Source organism: Typha angustifolia, chromosome 9 (assembly GCF_048772165.1).
Source record: "Typha angustifolia cultivar Huaian chromosome 9, ASM4877216v1, whole genome shotgun sequence".
In the NCBI taxonomy this organism is placed as follows: Eukaryota; Viridiplantae; Streptophyta; class Magnoliopsida; order Poales; family Typhaceae; genus Typha; species Typha angustifolia.
The window spans coordinates 601,321-615,994 of NC_133247.1; the positions used below are offsets into that span (position 1 = coordinate 601,321).

Genomic DNA, 14,674 nt, shown 5'->3' on the forward strand with positions numbered 1-14,674 from the left:
CTGTTGGTTCGCTGTGGCGTCCGTACAGCTTCGCCTCGCCATACCGGGGAAACCACGTGGTGAGATGGGGACTCTTCGTCGCTGCTCGGATGGTCCTGTTTGTACATACGACAGCGATTTTAACCAATCATTGGGTGTCACGTGGAGAGGACCACTCGGTTGCGTTCACACGGACATCATAGAAAAAAAATGAACCCCCCACCCCCCACATAAACACTGTTCATTGTACTTTAAGATTATTTAGATTAAACCACAAGCTTAATTAAGTTATGTGTTTGATAATAATTTTATTAACCGTCTCTACTGTAATTAAATTATAGTGATCTTTTTACTGTTTGTTGTTGTACGATTTTCCCTGTAGCAATTCAATACATTGAAGCATTAAATTTTCATCTGTTTATATTTTCTCTCCTTTGTTTTGTTACATTATTAATTATCTTTCTTCTATACATTAGTTATTGTACAAACCATTTAATATCTGTATTTATTATTATTATTATTATTATTATTATTATTATTATTATTATTATTATTATTATATTTGTCGAGCTACAATATTTTATTATTAGACATTATGCTTATAATAAATTAGCTACAAGACAATTACAATGGACTACCTATTGCATGTGTTCCTCTTTTCTGGCATTTTAATCTCCATTTTGCTATTAAAATCTCGAAAGTAGCAATGGAATAGATTGGTGGTGGGGGGCACTAATTATTGTTTATCCTATCAATTCTCCACGTGACAATCAAGAGCACCAATAGTATTCGATTATAAAACTATGTCACTAAGAAAATGAGTTATTCCATTACTACTTGTCTTTTGATTAAAATATTTATTATTCTAAATAATGAGAGAGTGACTAATAAAGATTGGTAAAAAGAAAAGTCCTAATATAGTGAACAAGAATATCGGAATCCGAATCCATTAATAGTAACAAAAGGCTAGCGTTGTATTCTTTCCTCTGCAAGGATCCCTCTACTGGACAAAATCTACTTAGACTTAGACATGATCCAAATTATAGTGGCGATACTTTTGGGCGGTGCATGTTGATTGGTTGACAGCGAATAAGTCTAGATGTTCCATGGGATGTTCTGGATTTATTAGTTCCACCTAATGATATATTTTTGTACATTAATGGTGTGTTTAAAAGGGGATTAAGAAAAAAAGAAGCATGCTAATCACAAGGCTAATATATAGCTGGGCTATACTTCTCATTTGTGAAGTTTCGCAGTAGAATTAAACCCCTAGCCCCTGGTTAATTTGATCGTATAAGTTTAACGCACTAATATCCCCAATTTAATTCGACGTATGCATGGGGTAGATCCTTTTGGGCTGGGCCTAAATCCACTCAAATGCAAGCCCAACTAGAAAAGACCCAATGGACGGACTGAGGCCTTAGTCGGGCCGAAATCATATACTTGTTGTAATATAAAATAATAATAATAATAATAATATATTATATCTTAAAGTGGAACTTTTGGCGTCTCACGTTACAAATGTTACAATTTGTATGAATATGATATGGAACTGTGGGAATTCCATTTGTGTATCCAACGTTATATCTTAACGTAGCTTGCTGCATAATGTAATAGAAAGTAATATATACATTTTTAGCGGCTCACTTGTGAACAAAGAAAAACACTCTAGCTCGTCTGCTTTGAATATAAGTTTATTGGTTCAGAGATCGCTAAACTTATTCAGAGATCGCTAAACTTATTCAGTAACTAAATAGTTTTTTTATCTTTCTTATAACTAATTAATTTTATTTTAAAAAAATTAAGAATAAAAAATAAGATTTACTAATCGAGTTCGTAGCATAATCTCAAATTAAATATGCTTTTAATTTTTAAAAAACTCAGTGGTTTTTTTTTAATTCATCTATAAAAAAACTTACAAATAGTATTTTGCGTTAAATAAAATATATTACCTCGTACAATTAATTACATTTAGTTTTTTTTAATTTAGTATATAATTAAATGTATAAATGTATATTTTATTATATGTACACGATTTATACTCAAATATTTAGGATTTATTATTACGAATTTAAAATTTTAATCAAATTATAAAAATTCGTTACTTTCTGTTTGAGGGTACGGCTGCTGTTTTGCAATATAATTGTATTTAATTTTTTTTATTTATAATAAAAAATACCAGTGATGTATCATATTGTCACGAACTAGTTTGATACTATCCGAAACTATTCTGGATAAGATTAGGAACGTGACTTTCAAAAGAAGCCGTGGATAATCTATCCATTGGATTTTCTTGAATTTGGATATATTGTCACCCTTAAAAATATATTTTCAACGAATCCAAGATCATAGTGTTTTGATGGCTAAATCTTGAAATATTGGCCAAACAACGACAGAAGACCAAATAAACCCTACCTTGTTAACCCGTCAACGGTTACATTGATGCTAGGTTAATTCCTTGGTGTAAAGATGTAAAAGTTGTCGTAAAAGAGGGAGAATTAGGAGTTAGATGAAGCTGATCAAAACTTGGGCGGTGAAAGAAAAGAGGTGAGAGAGGGGCTAATGGCTAGAGGAAGAAGAGAAAAAGATAAAATGCACAATGCCTTTTTCAATTATCAAATTAATGTCCAATTAGACTTTCGTTCACATATTTATGGGCTTACTATAAGACCTAAACACCTAAGTTAAAATTATAACAAATAAACTAAATCAATCTTTTTATCTTCTTAGATTAACCCTTCATTTTGCTACAGAATCTAAATCTTCCCTTTTTAGTTTTGCTACAAATAGATTCCAAATCTTCTCTTATTTTTTTCGCTGTAGATAGATTCTGAATTTGAAGAAGTCATGAATACTAAAATTATAGATTTAGAGGTTATTGATCTTATCCAATTAGTTTAATATTATTCGGATATATGTAGACCGCGAATATTTTCTCGAAAAGATGAATTTAGTTAATAAAATTTTAGCTCTAACTAAATTAAATAAATAAATAATATAACTAGACTTAACCTATTGAGCCCAATGTCTCGAAGAGGTGATCCAATCTAATCTGAATTGCATGGTGTATATATGTATTATGTGTACTTAATTATATTAAAAAAAAAACTAAATTAGAAAAATAAACGTAATTAAATTGCAAAAGGCGCTAAAAAACCACTTTACTTTTCTCGCCACGATCTCACGAGCCGCTTCCCTCCGACGACTCGTGGCTTTGCGAATTTGGAAAGAAACCGAGAACCCCAATTCATCGTCTCCATCCCTCCTCTTCCTCAAATTTCTATATAGAGAGATAGAGAGAGAGAGAGAGAGAGAGTAAGAAACCTTCCCTTTCCCCGTTCTCCTCTCCTCTGATCTCCACCGCCATGGCTTTCGATAGCTTCAGCGACAAGAACGTCGTCTTCCGGAAGCTCAAGGCCAAATCGGAGAACAAGGTAAGCTCTATTAGGGTTTTATTGCACTCGATCTTTACCGTGTGATATCGGATCCGCTGTTGGGGGGTCCCTAAATCTGATCGATTTGGGTTGTGGATATTGATTTGGCTTCTTTTCTTGGTTCCCTTTTGTGTTTTTTTTTCCCTCAGACATGCTTCGATTGCAACTCCAAGAACCCGACGTGGGCGTCGGTGACGTACGGGATATTTCTTTGCATCGATTGCTCCGCCGTTCACCGGAACCTCGGCGTGCATATCAGCTTCGTGAGGTATCTGAAACTTTTTCCATTGGTATGCTGTTTCTAGGTTTTGTTGGGTATGATAGTTGCGATGCATGTAAAAGGTGCGACTGATGTGCAGTGATTGTACGATTATTAAGAGTAAATATCTGAATCGATGAACTTGAAATGTTTATTTTCTTTTCCATTTCGAACAAAATTTTTAGAAAATTGTAATCCCTTATCATGCAAATCATATGCCATGAAGCGAGATCACGATAAAAAAGACAACCGTAGGGAGTATAGGATTACGAATGAATGCAGATTGGCTGCCAACCAGCTTCCATTTCAGCTGACTTAGGTTTTATAAATATTTGAATGTCTAGAATTGCAGTTGATTAACTACATAGTACATACTTAAATTTAAGGCAATGCACTATGTGCTCACTGCTCACTGCTGAGTGTCATGAGAAATCATGTAGTTCACTGTAAAGGGCATGTTTTTGCCATCGATTACACTGGAAAACTAGAATTGGTATTGTCTCAGCACAGGGTCATTATGATATGATCCTACTGAAAACATTGTTTGTGCTGATGAATGGGAGAAGAAAAGAAGGAATGGAAAAGGAAACTTGAGCAGCTATGTTGGATTCATTTAGCTATATTCCTATAATACATTATGGCTGATTCGATTTAATTCAAGGTTTGTTGTATCCAGCTTCGTCTGCATGGCATTGTTTACTTATTTCGTCATTTATACTGTATTTGCTTCTTGAAATATTCCTTTTTCATGTGTTCTATCAGGTTAATGGCATCACATAGAAATAGTTGTACACTTAATGAATCTTACGTAGATTAGGGTACTATACTCTCTCTGTTTTAAAATTATTTCCTTAATATCTAGGTCAACTAACCTAGACTCATGGACCCCGGAGCAGTTGAAGATGATGGCTTTTGGAGGCAATAATCGTGCACAGGTTTTCTTTAAGCAGCATGGTTGGACAGATGGTGGCAAAATTGAGGCAAAATATACATCAAGAGCTGCTGATTTATACCGACAGATGCTATCCAAGGAGGTTGCTAAGAGTTCTGCAGAAGATACTAATTTGCCACCCTCACCTGTTGCAGTATCTCAGGAACCAGATGCAATCCATAGCATTCTTGATATTAAGCTTTCAGAAGCACCAAAAGAAAGTGTAAGCGAGGAGCGTGAACCTGAGATTACCCGCTCACCTAAAGCTCCCATTCATTCAAATATTATCAGTTCTGTCAAGAAACCTCTAGGTGCAAAGAAGACTGGAAGCAAGACCGGACTTGGTGTCCGGAAGTTAACTACGAAGGTTAGTTGTTTCTCATCCTCACTGTTCTAAGAAAAACAAAAGATTGTTTCTGAATTAGAACTTCTATAGAAGTGTGTTTTCAATAATCTCTTATTTTTTGAATGTAGTTTAGTTGTGGTGTCTAGAATTATACATGGGCAACATAACTGTGTAACCACCCACTCTACTATTTAATTTCTTTTTGGAATCTGGGATTTTGAATCAACTTGTCTGAGCATTATGAAGAAGCACCTTATTAATTTTATTTTCTGTTTGCAGCCAAGTGAAAGCTTATATGACCAAAAGCCTGAAGAACCAACGCCTGCTCTAACATCCTTGCCTAGTACGATGACAATGCCGGGCCAATCATTTCCTTCTCGTTTTGAATATGTGGAAAATATAACATCAACTGAGACCAGCTCTGGGGGAAGCCAGGTTATTGGCCACATTGCACCACCAAAATCTTCAAACTTCTTTGCTGAGTTTGGAATGGACAGTGGATTCCAGAAAAAGTCAAGCTCCACTTCTTCTATAGTTCAGGTAAAACTTAGATTCTTATTATAAATATATATTGAGAGAATAAATTTTGAATGTCGTCCGGTCATGAAGATTGTGTGGCGAGTGTGTGTGCGCATGTGTGTTGGCTGTTGTACAGCTTGTGTACGTAATCTGTTATTAGTTATCTAATGATTTTTCACGTAATGTTATTTTCTAACTATTTCCATGATGTTCTTCAGATCCAGGAAACCAATGAAGCAAGAGAGAAATTCTCAAATGCAAAGTCAATTTCATCGGCTCAGTTTTTTGGTGATCAGAACAAGACTGATAATGAGGCTCAAATTTCCCTTCAGAAGTTCACGGTATGTAATGTTTCTAATGGCATGAGTCATTGTCTAAATGAACTAAATAATGAAAACATTCTATCACAAGACAAAGGCACATATAAATCCAGTTTTCATTTCATCCCGGGCTGGAAGTGTGGCTGGTTTGGTCCTAAGAGTAGAGAAAATAAATAGTTCTTTCTGGTTAATTGTTCTAAAGTCAAAGAGCATTTCTGTGGATCCAGATTTAACACGACTAATAATAATAATAATAATAATAATAATAATAATATTATTATTATTATTAAGTTTTTGTGAGTATGATGCAATTCTTTGTCATCTGTGAAAGTCCCTGCTCTGGCATTCTAGTTACTATCATGATACCTAGGTTGGCATCAATCTGCTTAGACTCGGGATTTTGGTCTCTTTAGATTGTACCTTTTTGAGTCTTGTGTTATAATCAGGTCTGTCAACCGCTAAATGTTTGGCTGTTTAACTTGACTTCATTGCCTTCCCTAGGGTTCAACATCCATTTCAAGTGCAGATCTCTTTGGTCATGATCTAGATGATTCCAATCTTGATCTGGGAGCTGCTGACCTTATCAATCGAATCTCCTTCCAGGTAATCCCTTTTGTACCATTAAATATATAACCGCTAGTCGGTCGGATATTTCACTGATAGAGATTGCAGAACGAAGTTGTGATTTTGGATGTGTAGATAATCTCTATTAGTCCTTATTTATCTGCATCTCTTAATAGCTCCAAAATATCATTTTGTCAATAAATATTAGTCTAAAAATTTGTAGATAAACGTGTAGGTACCACATACTTTCAGTTTTTGCTTTTAAGGTTCTCACGAGGTTTCTCTAAGAATTTGCCTTATCGTCTGAATTTTTGCTGCAGGCGTCACAGGATTTATCTTCCCTCAAGAACATAGCAGGGGAGACCGGGAAAAGGCTGACATCATTAGCTTCCAGTCTCATTAATGATCTCCAGGACAGAATACTCTGAGAGTGGTGCATAAGCTTTTATATATAATTTCGGAGTTCGTCCTCCTTTTTTAATACATGATTTATGTCAGGCATAATCAAAAGTTGCTAGAGCACAATGTTAAATTTTTTCAAAGATTTCTTTTTTTTCTTTTTTTTTGCCTTTTAGAGATGCACATTAAAACTTTTCCAGTTACCATGCGTGACCAACCTCTCTCCCTAAGCATATCGATGTTTAGGGATATATCAAGTTAAGTAATTTTGTCACTACTCACCCTCGCATTCATACGGTCTCAGTGAGCTGCTTTGCTCTTGTCGAAACTAATGCGGATGCTGTTGTTTTCTTTTTAGTAAAGCACTCGTTTGAAGTTCAAATTAGATGAATTGTAGTGCTGGTTGTTTTGATGTGATCCTTGTTGACAATCTTGTTACGACGGCAACGTCTTGTATGTATATATATATCTTTTTTTGATTAGTCTTAGACCGTCAGAATCTACTTAACTATCATTCAGTATCCAATATGACGCCAAAAGTCTTCCGAGTAGAAGTAGAAGTTGACAAGATGAAGCAGAGACGGTCGAATTCATACCGGCGATAAATAACATGCAAAATCTTCTCCGTATACATAAAGTGGGCCGACAAAGAAAGCTGACCTACCCACATGCACAAAGATAACCCTACGCGACAACGTCACCTGCCATCAAATTTCTCTCTTCTTCTCTACCACCTATGCTTTTATCCTTATGCCCTCCTTCCTTTATCCCAAAGATATATTATTACAATCAAGCTTGACGGCAACTGAGAGAGGAGGTGCTTTACAAGCGTGACATAAACTAGTAATTGTCCACATCCCCTCCTCTCCATACGTCGTGCTGTTCCTCAATCATAGCCCAAGTGGGCGTCTCGTGATTCGAGGCCAGAGGGACAGAAGAAACGATACATACAGATCGAGTCGGCATTCATTTGGACGACTAAGAGCAACACGACGACGCCGTCACGTGTGCCACCGCTCACGTGCGAGGGAGGGTTTGGAAACGTCACTGTTCCCATCCCTGTCTCAACGTCGTCCCCCTTTTACCATCCTAAGGTTCAGATTCACCACACGTCGTCCACTGGATAACGAGAAGAGAAAGTTTTCCTTATGCTCGCACTCTCAGTGGCTGGCAAAGTCCATCGTGATCAAGACCCAATTGATTGGGAATCAAACGGATTATGAAACAAATTAATTAATAATATCACTAGATTTTAAATTTACGGCTATATCAGCTGTCAAATAAAAAAGGATATATATATATTTATATATACACCAAAATGGAAAAACTGAAAGAAAAATTAAACAAAAAAAAAAAAAAAGAACAAAGGAGAAATTAGAACGACAAAAAATTTACTTATCCCCGTTTGTTATTGATTTTTCTACCTCTATAGTTTCGATGGCGATCGATCTTGGCCAACCGTCGCCGACTTCCGAAGGCGGAAAGCCTTCATCGGGCTCGGGAAGTACCGATTCCATCCCTTCCCTTTCTCCTCGACAATGCCTTTATTCGATCCACTCCCCACCCCGACCGATCTCGACCGCGATAACTCCGGCACCTTATTCGCCTCCCTGTTCGTCCTCGAGAACGGCCACAGCGCCGCCCATCTACTCCTCTTCGCTCCGCACGGTTCGCCGCTTCCCGTGGCCGTTGCGGCGGCGGCGATCGATCTGGACCGTACGAGCTGGAATCCGACGGATCTGGACCGTCGGAATGCGGGCTCACTGTCGATGAGGCACGAAACCTTCCCGACCACCCCGATCCCCGCGGAGGCGGTGCCAGATCTGACTATATCGGAGGAGGAGAGGGAAGAGAAGGAGGAGGACGAGGAGGAGGAGGAGGGGAGGCATGCGCACGGTCGCACGTTAGCGCATTCCGGGCATAAGCGGAGCAACCGGTCTCGGAGGCAAGCGGGGCAAACGCCGTAGCGCGGCTGCCACGTGTGCTTCCAGCACCGCCATCCTTCGTCGTCTTCCTCCTCCTGCTCGATCCCCCATAGAGATGAGTCGTCCACCGTCGATCTCCTCGCTCCCTTCATCTCAGCCGTCTGATCCTTTTTCCTTCAAATCGCTACGGGGCACACACCACTATTAGACTATTAGCTTGCTGGGGGGGACTCCAGAGGGCGTCATTATATACTGAGCACCAGTAACGGCGTTTAGAATCCTAACTGACGACGGCACCTCATTTACCGAAAATGCCACGGCTTCTCTAATCTATCTACGACTATACTACTCGAGAAAAACAGTACTTGGGGTTCAAGATCGGTCGTACACGTGGACTTTCAGGAGAGCGATTCCCCAAAGCGGAGGTGACTTGGCCCACGATTGAACCGCCCGTGTGATCGTGGGAATTCAAAGTTGGGCCGAACATTCCTTCGCACGTGAGGAGTGGATGGACAAGTGGATTCGGCCTCACCTGATCACGTGCTCACGGCCCCACCTGGACGATCCAGTGGCCGGCAGATCTTTTAGCCGTAAGTGGAATAACTTATGCCTTTCCTTTCATTTTGCTCAGCTAATCTTCTGTGACGTAAAATTTGGATTAAATTTAAATAAACATAAGTCTTTAGCTAACTTTTGTCAATTTGCCCTACCATTCATTCGGAAGGACCAATGCCAATTGTCCTAAAGTATATATCTTTATTATTATTATTATTATTATCCTATTAATAATTCTATTATGCAACCAGACTATTTAAGCCCGCATATTTTCTATTAATAATCCTACAAATGATGCTGATATAAAAGTAACGATTCTATGCTTTAATTTTGGTATTAAGATGAATATATTTCTCGTTGCATAAGACTGACCTTTGGGCTTGAGAATTTTATTCCAAATATGAAATCACTTGCATTCATTTTCACTCTAAAAGTACAAAAAATATTGTGAGCGAGAATATCTTATATAGTTACATGAGAACGCTATAAAGTTATTGTTTGTATATGAAACCGAACTACATGATCAAGACCACATTAGCCTCTGTTTTGACCCAACAAACCACAGCACCAAACTACTTCCGAACAAACTTTGACTAGCATTAATTAAACTATAGTTGGTTTACTTATATATTATGACACGTCAGTTTTGACCATAAAAAAGAAAAAGATATATAAGTAACATTTGTAAGCTAGTTTAGATTCTCATCTTATAATAATAATAATAATAATAATAATAATAATAATACTTGTTCTTGGATATAATATTTTTCTAAGGTAAACCGAACGTTAGTTAGAATAAATTGTATACTAGTGTGCAGTGCAGTAATAGAAATAGAGGTCTATGGTACAAGCACCTAATTGCGCGTGAGGTGGGAGTGCGATAATATATTCGATGAGAAGACAAGCGTTGAAATGCAAAAAGGTTTTGCAGAAAAAGACGACAGACGACAAGCGGTACTCGCCTGGGCCGTCCGATCAGAGCACTCTCAGTAATCATGCGGGCTTGACCCACTCTTGCAAAATAATTGAGCCTTGCGTACGTACCACGCTTTGCGTGCAAAGTACAGCACCGCCCGTGTCATTTAATGTCAAATAGCATTCGATTATATTTGTATTACTAGCTCCTGGCAGAAGACTATAAAAAAGGATTATCCTACCTAAACGCCACTTCAACTATTGCCTATTTTCACATAAGATATCTCTCTCTATCATAGTCTCATAGTATCACTCTTCGTCCCTCCTCTTTCATAGTTGTTACACCTCCAAACCTGAGATCACCGTCTATGGATCCGACCCCACTCATCTCCTTGCTAACTATCTCGTATCCAACCCTTCCACATCAGCTATCTCGACTTCGTAAGTCTCTGTAGTCGGGATCCCAATCCAGTTTGGACTGTCACCAATGACATAACAGTGGCTAGCTGCTACTACATCATAATTGACGAGATGTTTGTCGTTGCCATGACCGTCTCCGTTGCTCCTTCTCGTTTTCCTTCTTGTATTTGTTTTATTTATGTACTATAGTAGTGCATGGCATGTTTGTACGTGTTGAGTGATCTGGAAAGAACTTTGACTATTTTGAGAATGTGCTGTTGTTCTAACCAGCTTTGGTGAAGAGATTTTAGCTCATCAAGCCTCTTTATGTGCTAGTTTTCTGTGCTATCTATAATAGCCAAGATGGAGGTTTATTTCAACAGTAGTTGACCTACCTCTTATGCTAGCTATTATGCATGAATATTTATTATTATTATTATTATTATAATTTACTTGATACTATGTTTCAATATTATTATAGAGCTTGTATTCATGGCAATTGCCATGTCTCCCCCTCTGTCTTCTTCTCTATCATGTTGTGATGGAAAGTTAAATGCTTGATAAAATAATTAATCTACGGACTAATATAAATACGAACGGAACGTTGAAATAATTAATTCTGAAGGTGTCCCAAGGTACCCAATGGGTTAAGTGTCCTTATTGGGCCGGGCTAAGATGGGCTCTAAACTTGGGCCGGAATGGACTACATTCAACTGGCATATTAATATGGCAAGGGTAAAAATGTAAATATGCAGGGAACATGATGTGATAGGTTTTATTTTTCTTGTGTAGACGCTTCGAAAATCTCTAGATGCCTCTCTAAAATTAATATTTATATCTATTTTATTATTTATATAAATGTTTAATCGAATATATACAACATTAATTATTATTTTTCCCCCCGAGAATTTATGTTTTAGTTGCCGCGAGTACCAAAAAGTCACTGAGATTCGCTTTAGAGATGCGAATAAATAAATGACAAATTCGTGGTGATAATAGCAAGATATTTTTATATTATATTTTTACGCCAAGGTAAGAGGACAAAACGATATTTTTTTTTATCGAAGCATTTGTGTTTCCAACGTGTAGTGTTGTACACAGTCATCCACGAGAGGCGCACGTGGGAGAAAGAGAATTCCTTTTCTTTTCTTTTGTTAAAGAGGAGGAAAAGAGAATTCGAAGTCGGCTAGTGGTGGGCCCAGCGAAGTACACGTGCCGCGAGGGACGGTAGGCCCGGGGATGACTCACTCGATTGCTTACGCGACACGTGGGCCCAGGATTTGTTTCCCGGTCCTCCGTGGCGGCTTCAGCGGCCGGGATTTGACTTCAAGACTAATATCTCTCTGGTCAACAACACCTAACTGAATTCTTATTTTTTTTCGTTAATAAGATCTTTTCTATATCTATTTTTTCGAAAAAGAAAACCTCGTTACTACGGACACACGTCATGTTCTCGTTTCGCCCCAGCTAAAATATCGTATTAATTACGACTTAAAAAATGGGAAGATTATTATGTGATTAAATTATTTCTACTTACGTCATGTTCTCATTTCACCTATTTTTTTGAAGAAATGTAGTTGGTCAAAAGGTGGACTGGTGTTCTTATATTTGAAAAAAAAAAAAATTGAGTTGAAAAAAAAGGAAGAGAAAAATAGGCGATAATTACATGAGAAAAAAAGAGGATAGAAAAGAGTAGCAATTTACGAGTATGATCTATAAATTTGACCAAAGAAATGTGACCCTATTTGAAAATCTGAGAGTCATGGAATATCATCAAACCAATAATTTTTTATTGTTGAAAACGACACAATCCTAATCCTAAACCGACCACGATTTTATCGCTAGATCATGTTCACAATAGTTAGAATATAATTAATAGTCATGGTCCAAATGTGTAAAGAATGAAGCCATAGAGTCATAGAGATTATGAGGTAAGATAGATGCTAATAGTTTATTTGGCAAATTTTTATTTTTATATAGGTGTAGCGTTTGGCACCATTGTAATTGGAGGGGGAAACTATGGGTGCAATATATGGTAGAAAAGTATTGATGTAGAAATAATTGAAATTTTTTGGTCAGCACTACGAATAAACATGAAAGGAAGGGGGTTCCTTGCAATTAACGCATTAGAGTATTTGAGAGGATAAGAACGACCGAGCTCTGTCTCGCCTTCACTGCTATAAACCTCACCTCCCACCCCCCCACTCCCAAAACTTTTTTCTTCCCACTTCTTCTTCTTCTTCTACTACTTTTGATCATAAACCCAATTCGACGAACTGGCGATCGACAACGAATCCCCCTTCAAGGAGCTCATGCTCAAGAACAGGAGGTCAATGGTGAGTTCATTGATTCGACTCTGCTTTATTCCCTTTTTGTTTTGGTCAAAATTGGAGCTTGGTTCTTATGTATTGTTGGTGATGGATTGGATAGGGAGGAGGTGGAATGGAGGAGGACAACAGGTGGCCTCCATGGTTGAAGCCTTTGTTGTCTACGAGCTTCTTCGTCCAATGCAAGCCCCATGCCGACTCCCACAAGAGCGAATGCAACATGTACTGTTTGGATTGCATGAACGGTGCCCTCTGCTCTCTTTGCCTCGCCTACCATCGTGACCATCGAGCAATCCAGGTAACCCCTCTTCTCTTTCCCCTGTTTCATGTGTGATTTCGCCAATTTGGCCATCTGGGTCTCCTTCTTTTCACCAGAAAAGTGGATGCTTGGTAGAATTAACCTGGTTCTTCGATTGCACTAATGGAATGTTTTGTTCTCCAAATCTTCTCAGATAAGAAGGTCGTCGTACCATGATGTCATCAGGGTATCGGAGATCCAAAAAGTACTGGATATAACCGGAGTGCAGACTTATATAATAAACAGCGCTCGCGTCGTCTTCCTCAACGAGCGGCCACAGCCGAGGCCTGGCAAGGGAGTGACCAATACCTGCGAAGTCTGCGAGAGGAGCCTCCTCGACTCCTTCCGCTTCTGCTCTCTTGGCTGCAAGGTCGGTCCCAATTCCTCTTTCCATCATTACCATTAACGATCCTATTATGCTAATTCTAATCTGGTGTTCGACGAAATGTCTAGATTGCGGGGAGCTCAAATGACAATATCAAGAAGAAGAAGAAGAAGTGCAAAACGAAGACGATGCTGGCGACATCGGACTCTGAGGACTCATCTATGAGCACGAGCCGCGGGAGTGAGAAGAGCAGTGTGGTGCAGAGCTTCTCCCCGTCGACGCCACTGCCGACTGCCGTGAGCTACCGCTCGACCAAGCGGCGGAAGGGCATTCCTCACAGAGCTCCATTCGGAAGCCTCACCCTGGAATACTAAGCCCATCCATTATACCACTACACGGTAGTCATATATTGACATAGCAAGAGCATAGATTGTAAGACTTTGTTGCAGTTTAAAACTAGGATTTGGAAGAACAGTTGTAGATATTATTATACGTTAGGTTTGATCAAGAGACTCGAGAAATAATACTGGTGGAAGAAAAGATAATAGCTGCTACTTCTTAGTACCTAAGTTTTGTAATAGGTTTTAGACTCTGTTAATGTCAAAATGTATATATTAAGAGAGGAGATAAAAGAAGAGGAGAGGAAACGATGGATGTTTGTGCAATAAAACGTTCCTTGTGCAATAATGAAGTATGCAGCTTTTCTAGTGGTATAATTTTTCTTTTTCAAAAGTTATATAGAATAGAAAGATAGCTTTCTAATGTAGCCTGGTGTATCTTTTAACACACACACATATATATATATATATATATATATTTATATTTATATTTATATAAGGATGGATACTTGGTGGAGTCTGTGCAGAGTAAATGCTCTGTTTCGTAGTGGTGGTGGTGGCGTTTTCCTTTTCCAGTTCCGTGTCTATCGTGGACCCGCTTTGCTGTCCACCTATGATATGACGCCGCGTGTCATCATGTCGGCGTTGCTATTGGGCTAGGTGGGCTGCGTCACCCTCCGCCGCCTTTCCTGACTCCCCGTCCGCTTTACAGTGGCCTTCTAGACGCGTCCCCGTCATCCTGCGATCGAAGTTTGGACGGCTTTGATTCACTCACGGCGGTGGACGAGTCGCGCACGGGACTCTCTCGGGATGCAGCTGATCCGGTGCTGGACATGAATGT

The 14,674-nt window shown here is 38.7% G+C and overlaps 2 protein-coding genes across 2 annotated transcripts; both read left to right on the forward strand.

The window, feature by feature from the left end:
- Nucleotides 1-3,159: 3,159 nt before the first annotated feature.
- On the forward strand, nucleotides 3,160-7,136 carry LOC140767028 (probable ADP-ribosylation factor GTPase-activating protein AGD8). Its single transcript, XM_073106773.1, has 7 exons — nucleotides 3,160-3,413; nucleotides 3,563-3,681; nucleotides 4,535-4,970; nucleotides 5,229-5,489; nucleotides 5,687-5,809; nucleotides 6,290-6,391; nucleotides 6,673-7,136. Exons 1-7 carry the CDS (start codon nucleotides 3,345-3,347, stop codon nucleotides 6,778-6,780), a joined length of 1,218 nt encoding a protein of 405 aa, XP_072962874.1. The 5' UTR covers nucleotides 3,160-3,344; the 3' UTR covers nucleotides 6,781-7,136.
- A 5,583-nt stretch (nucleotides 7,137-12,719) lies between these two features.
- On the forward strand, nucleotides 12,720-14,332 carry LOC140767780 (protein RGF1 INDUCIBLE TRANSCRIPTION FACTOR 1-like). Its single transcript, XM_073107819.1, has 4 exons — nucleotides 12,720-12,881; nucleotides 12,976-13,170; nucleotides 13,325-13,540; nucleotides 13,624-14,332. The coding sequence occupies exons 1-4, from the start codon at nucleotides 12,858-12,860 to the stop codon at nucleotides 13,867-13,869; spliced, it is 681 nt and encodes a 226-aa protein (XP_072963920.1). The 5' UTR covers nucleotides 12,720-12,857; the 3' UTR covers nucleotides 13,870-14,332.
- The last annotated feature ends 342 nt before the right edge of the window (nucleotides 14,333-14,674 follow it).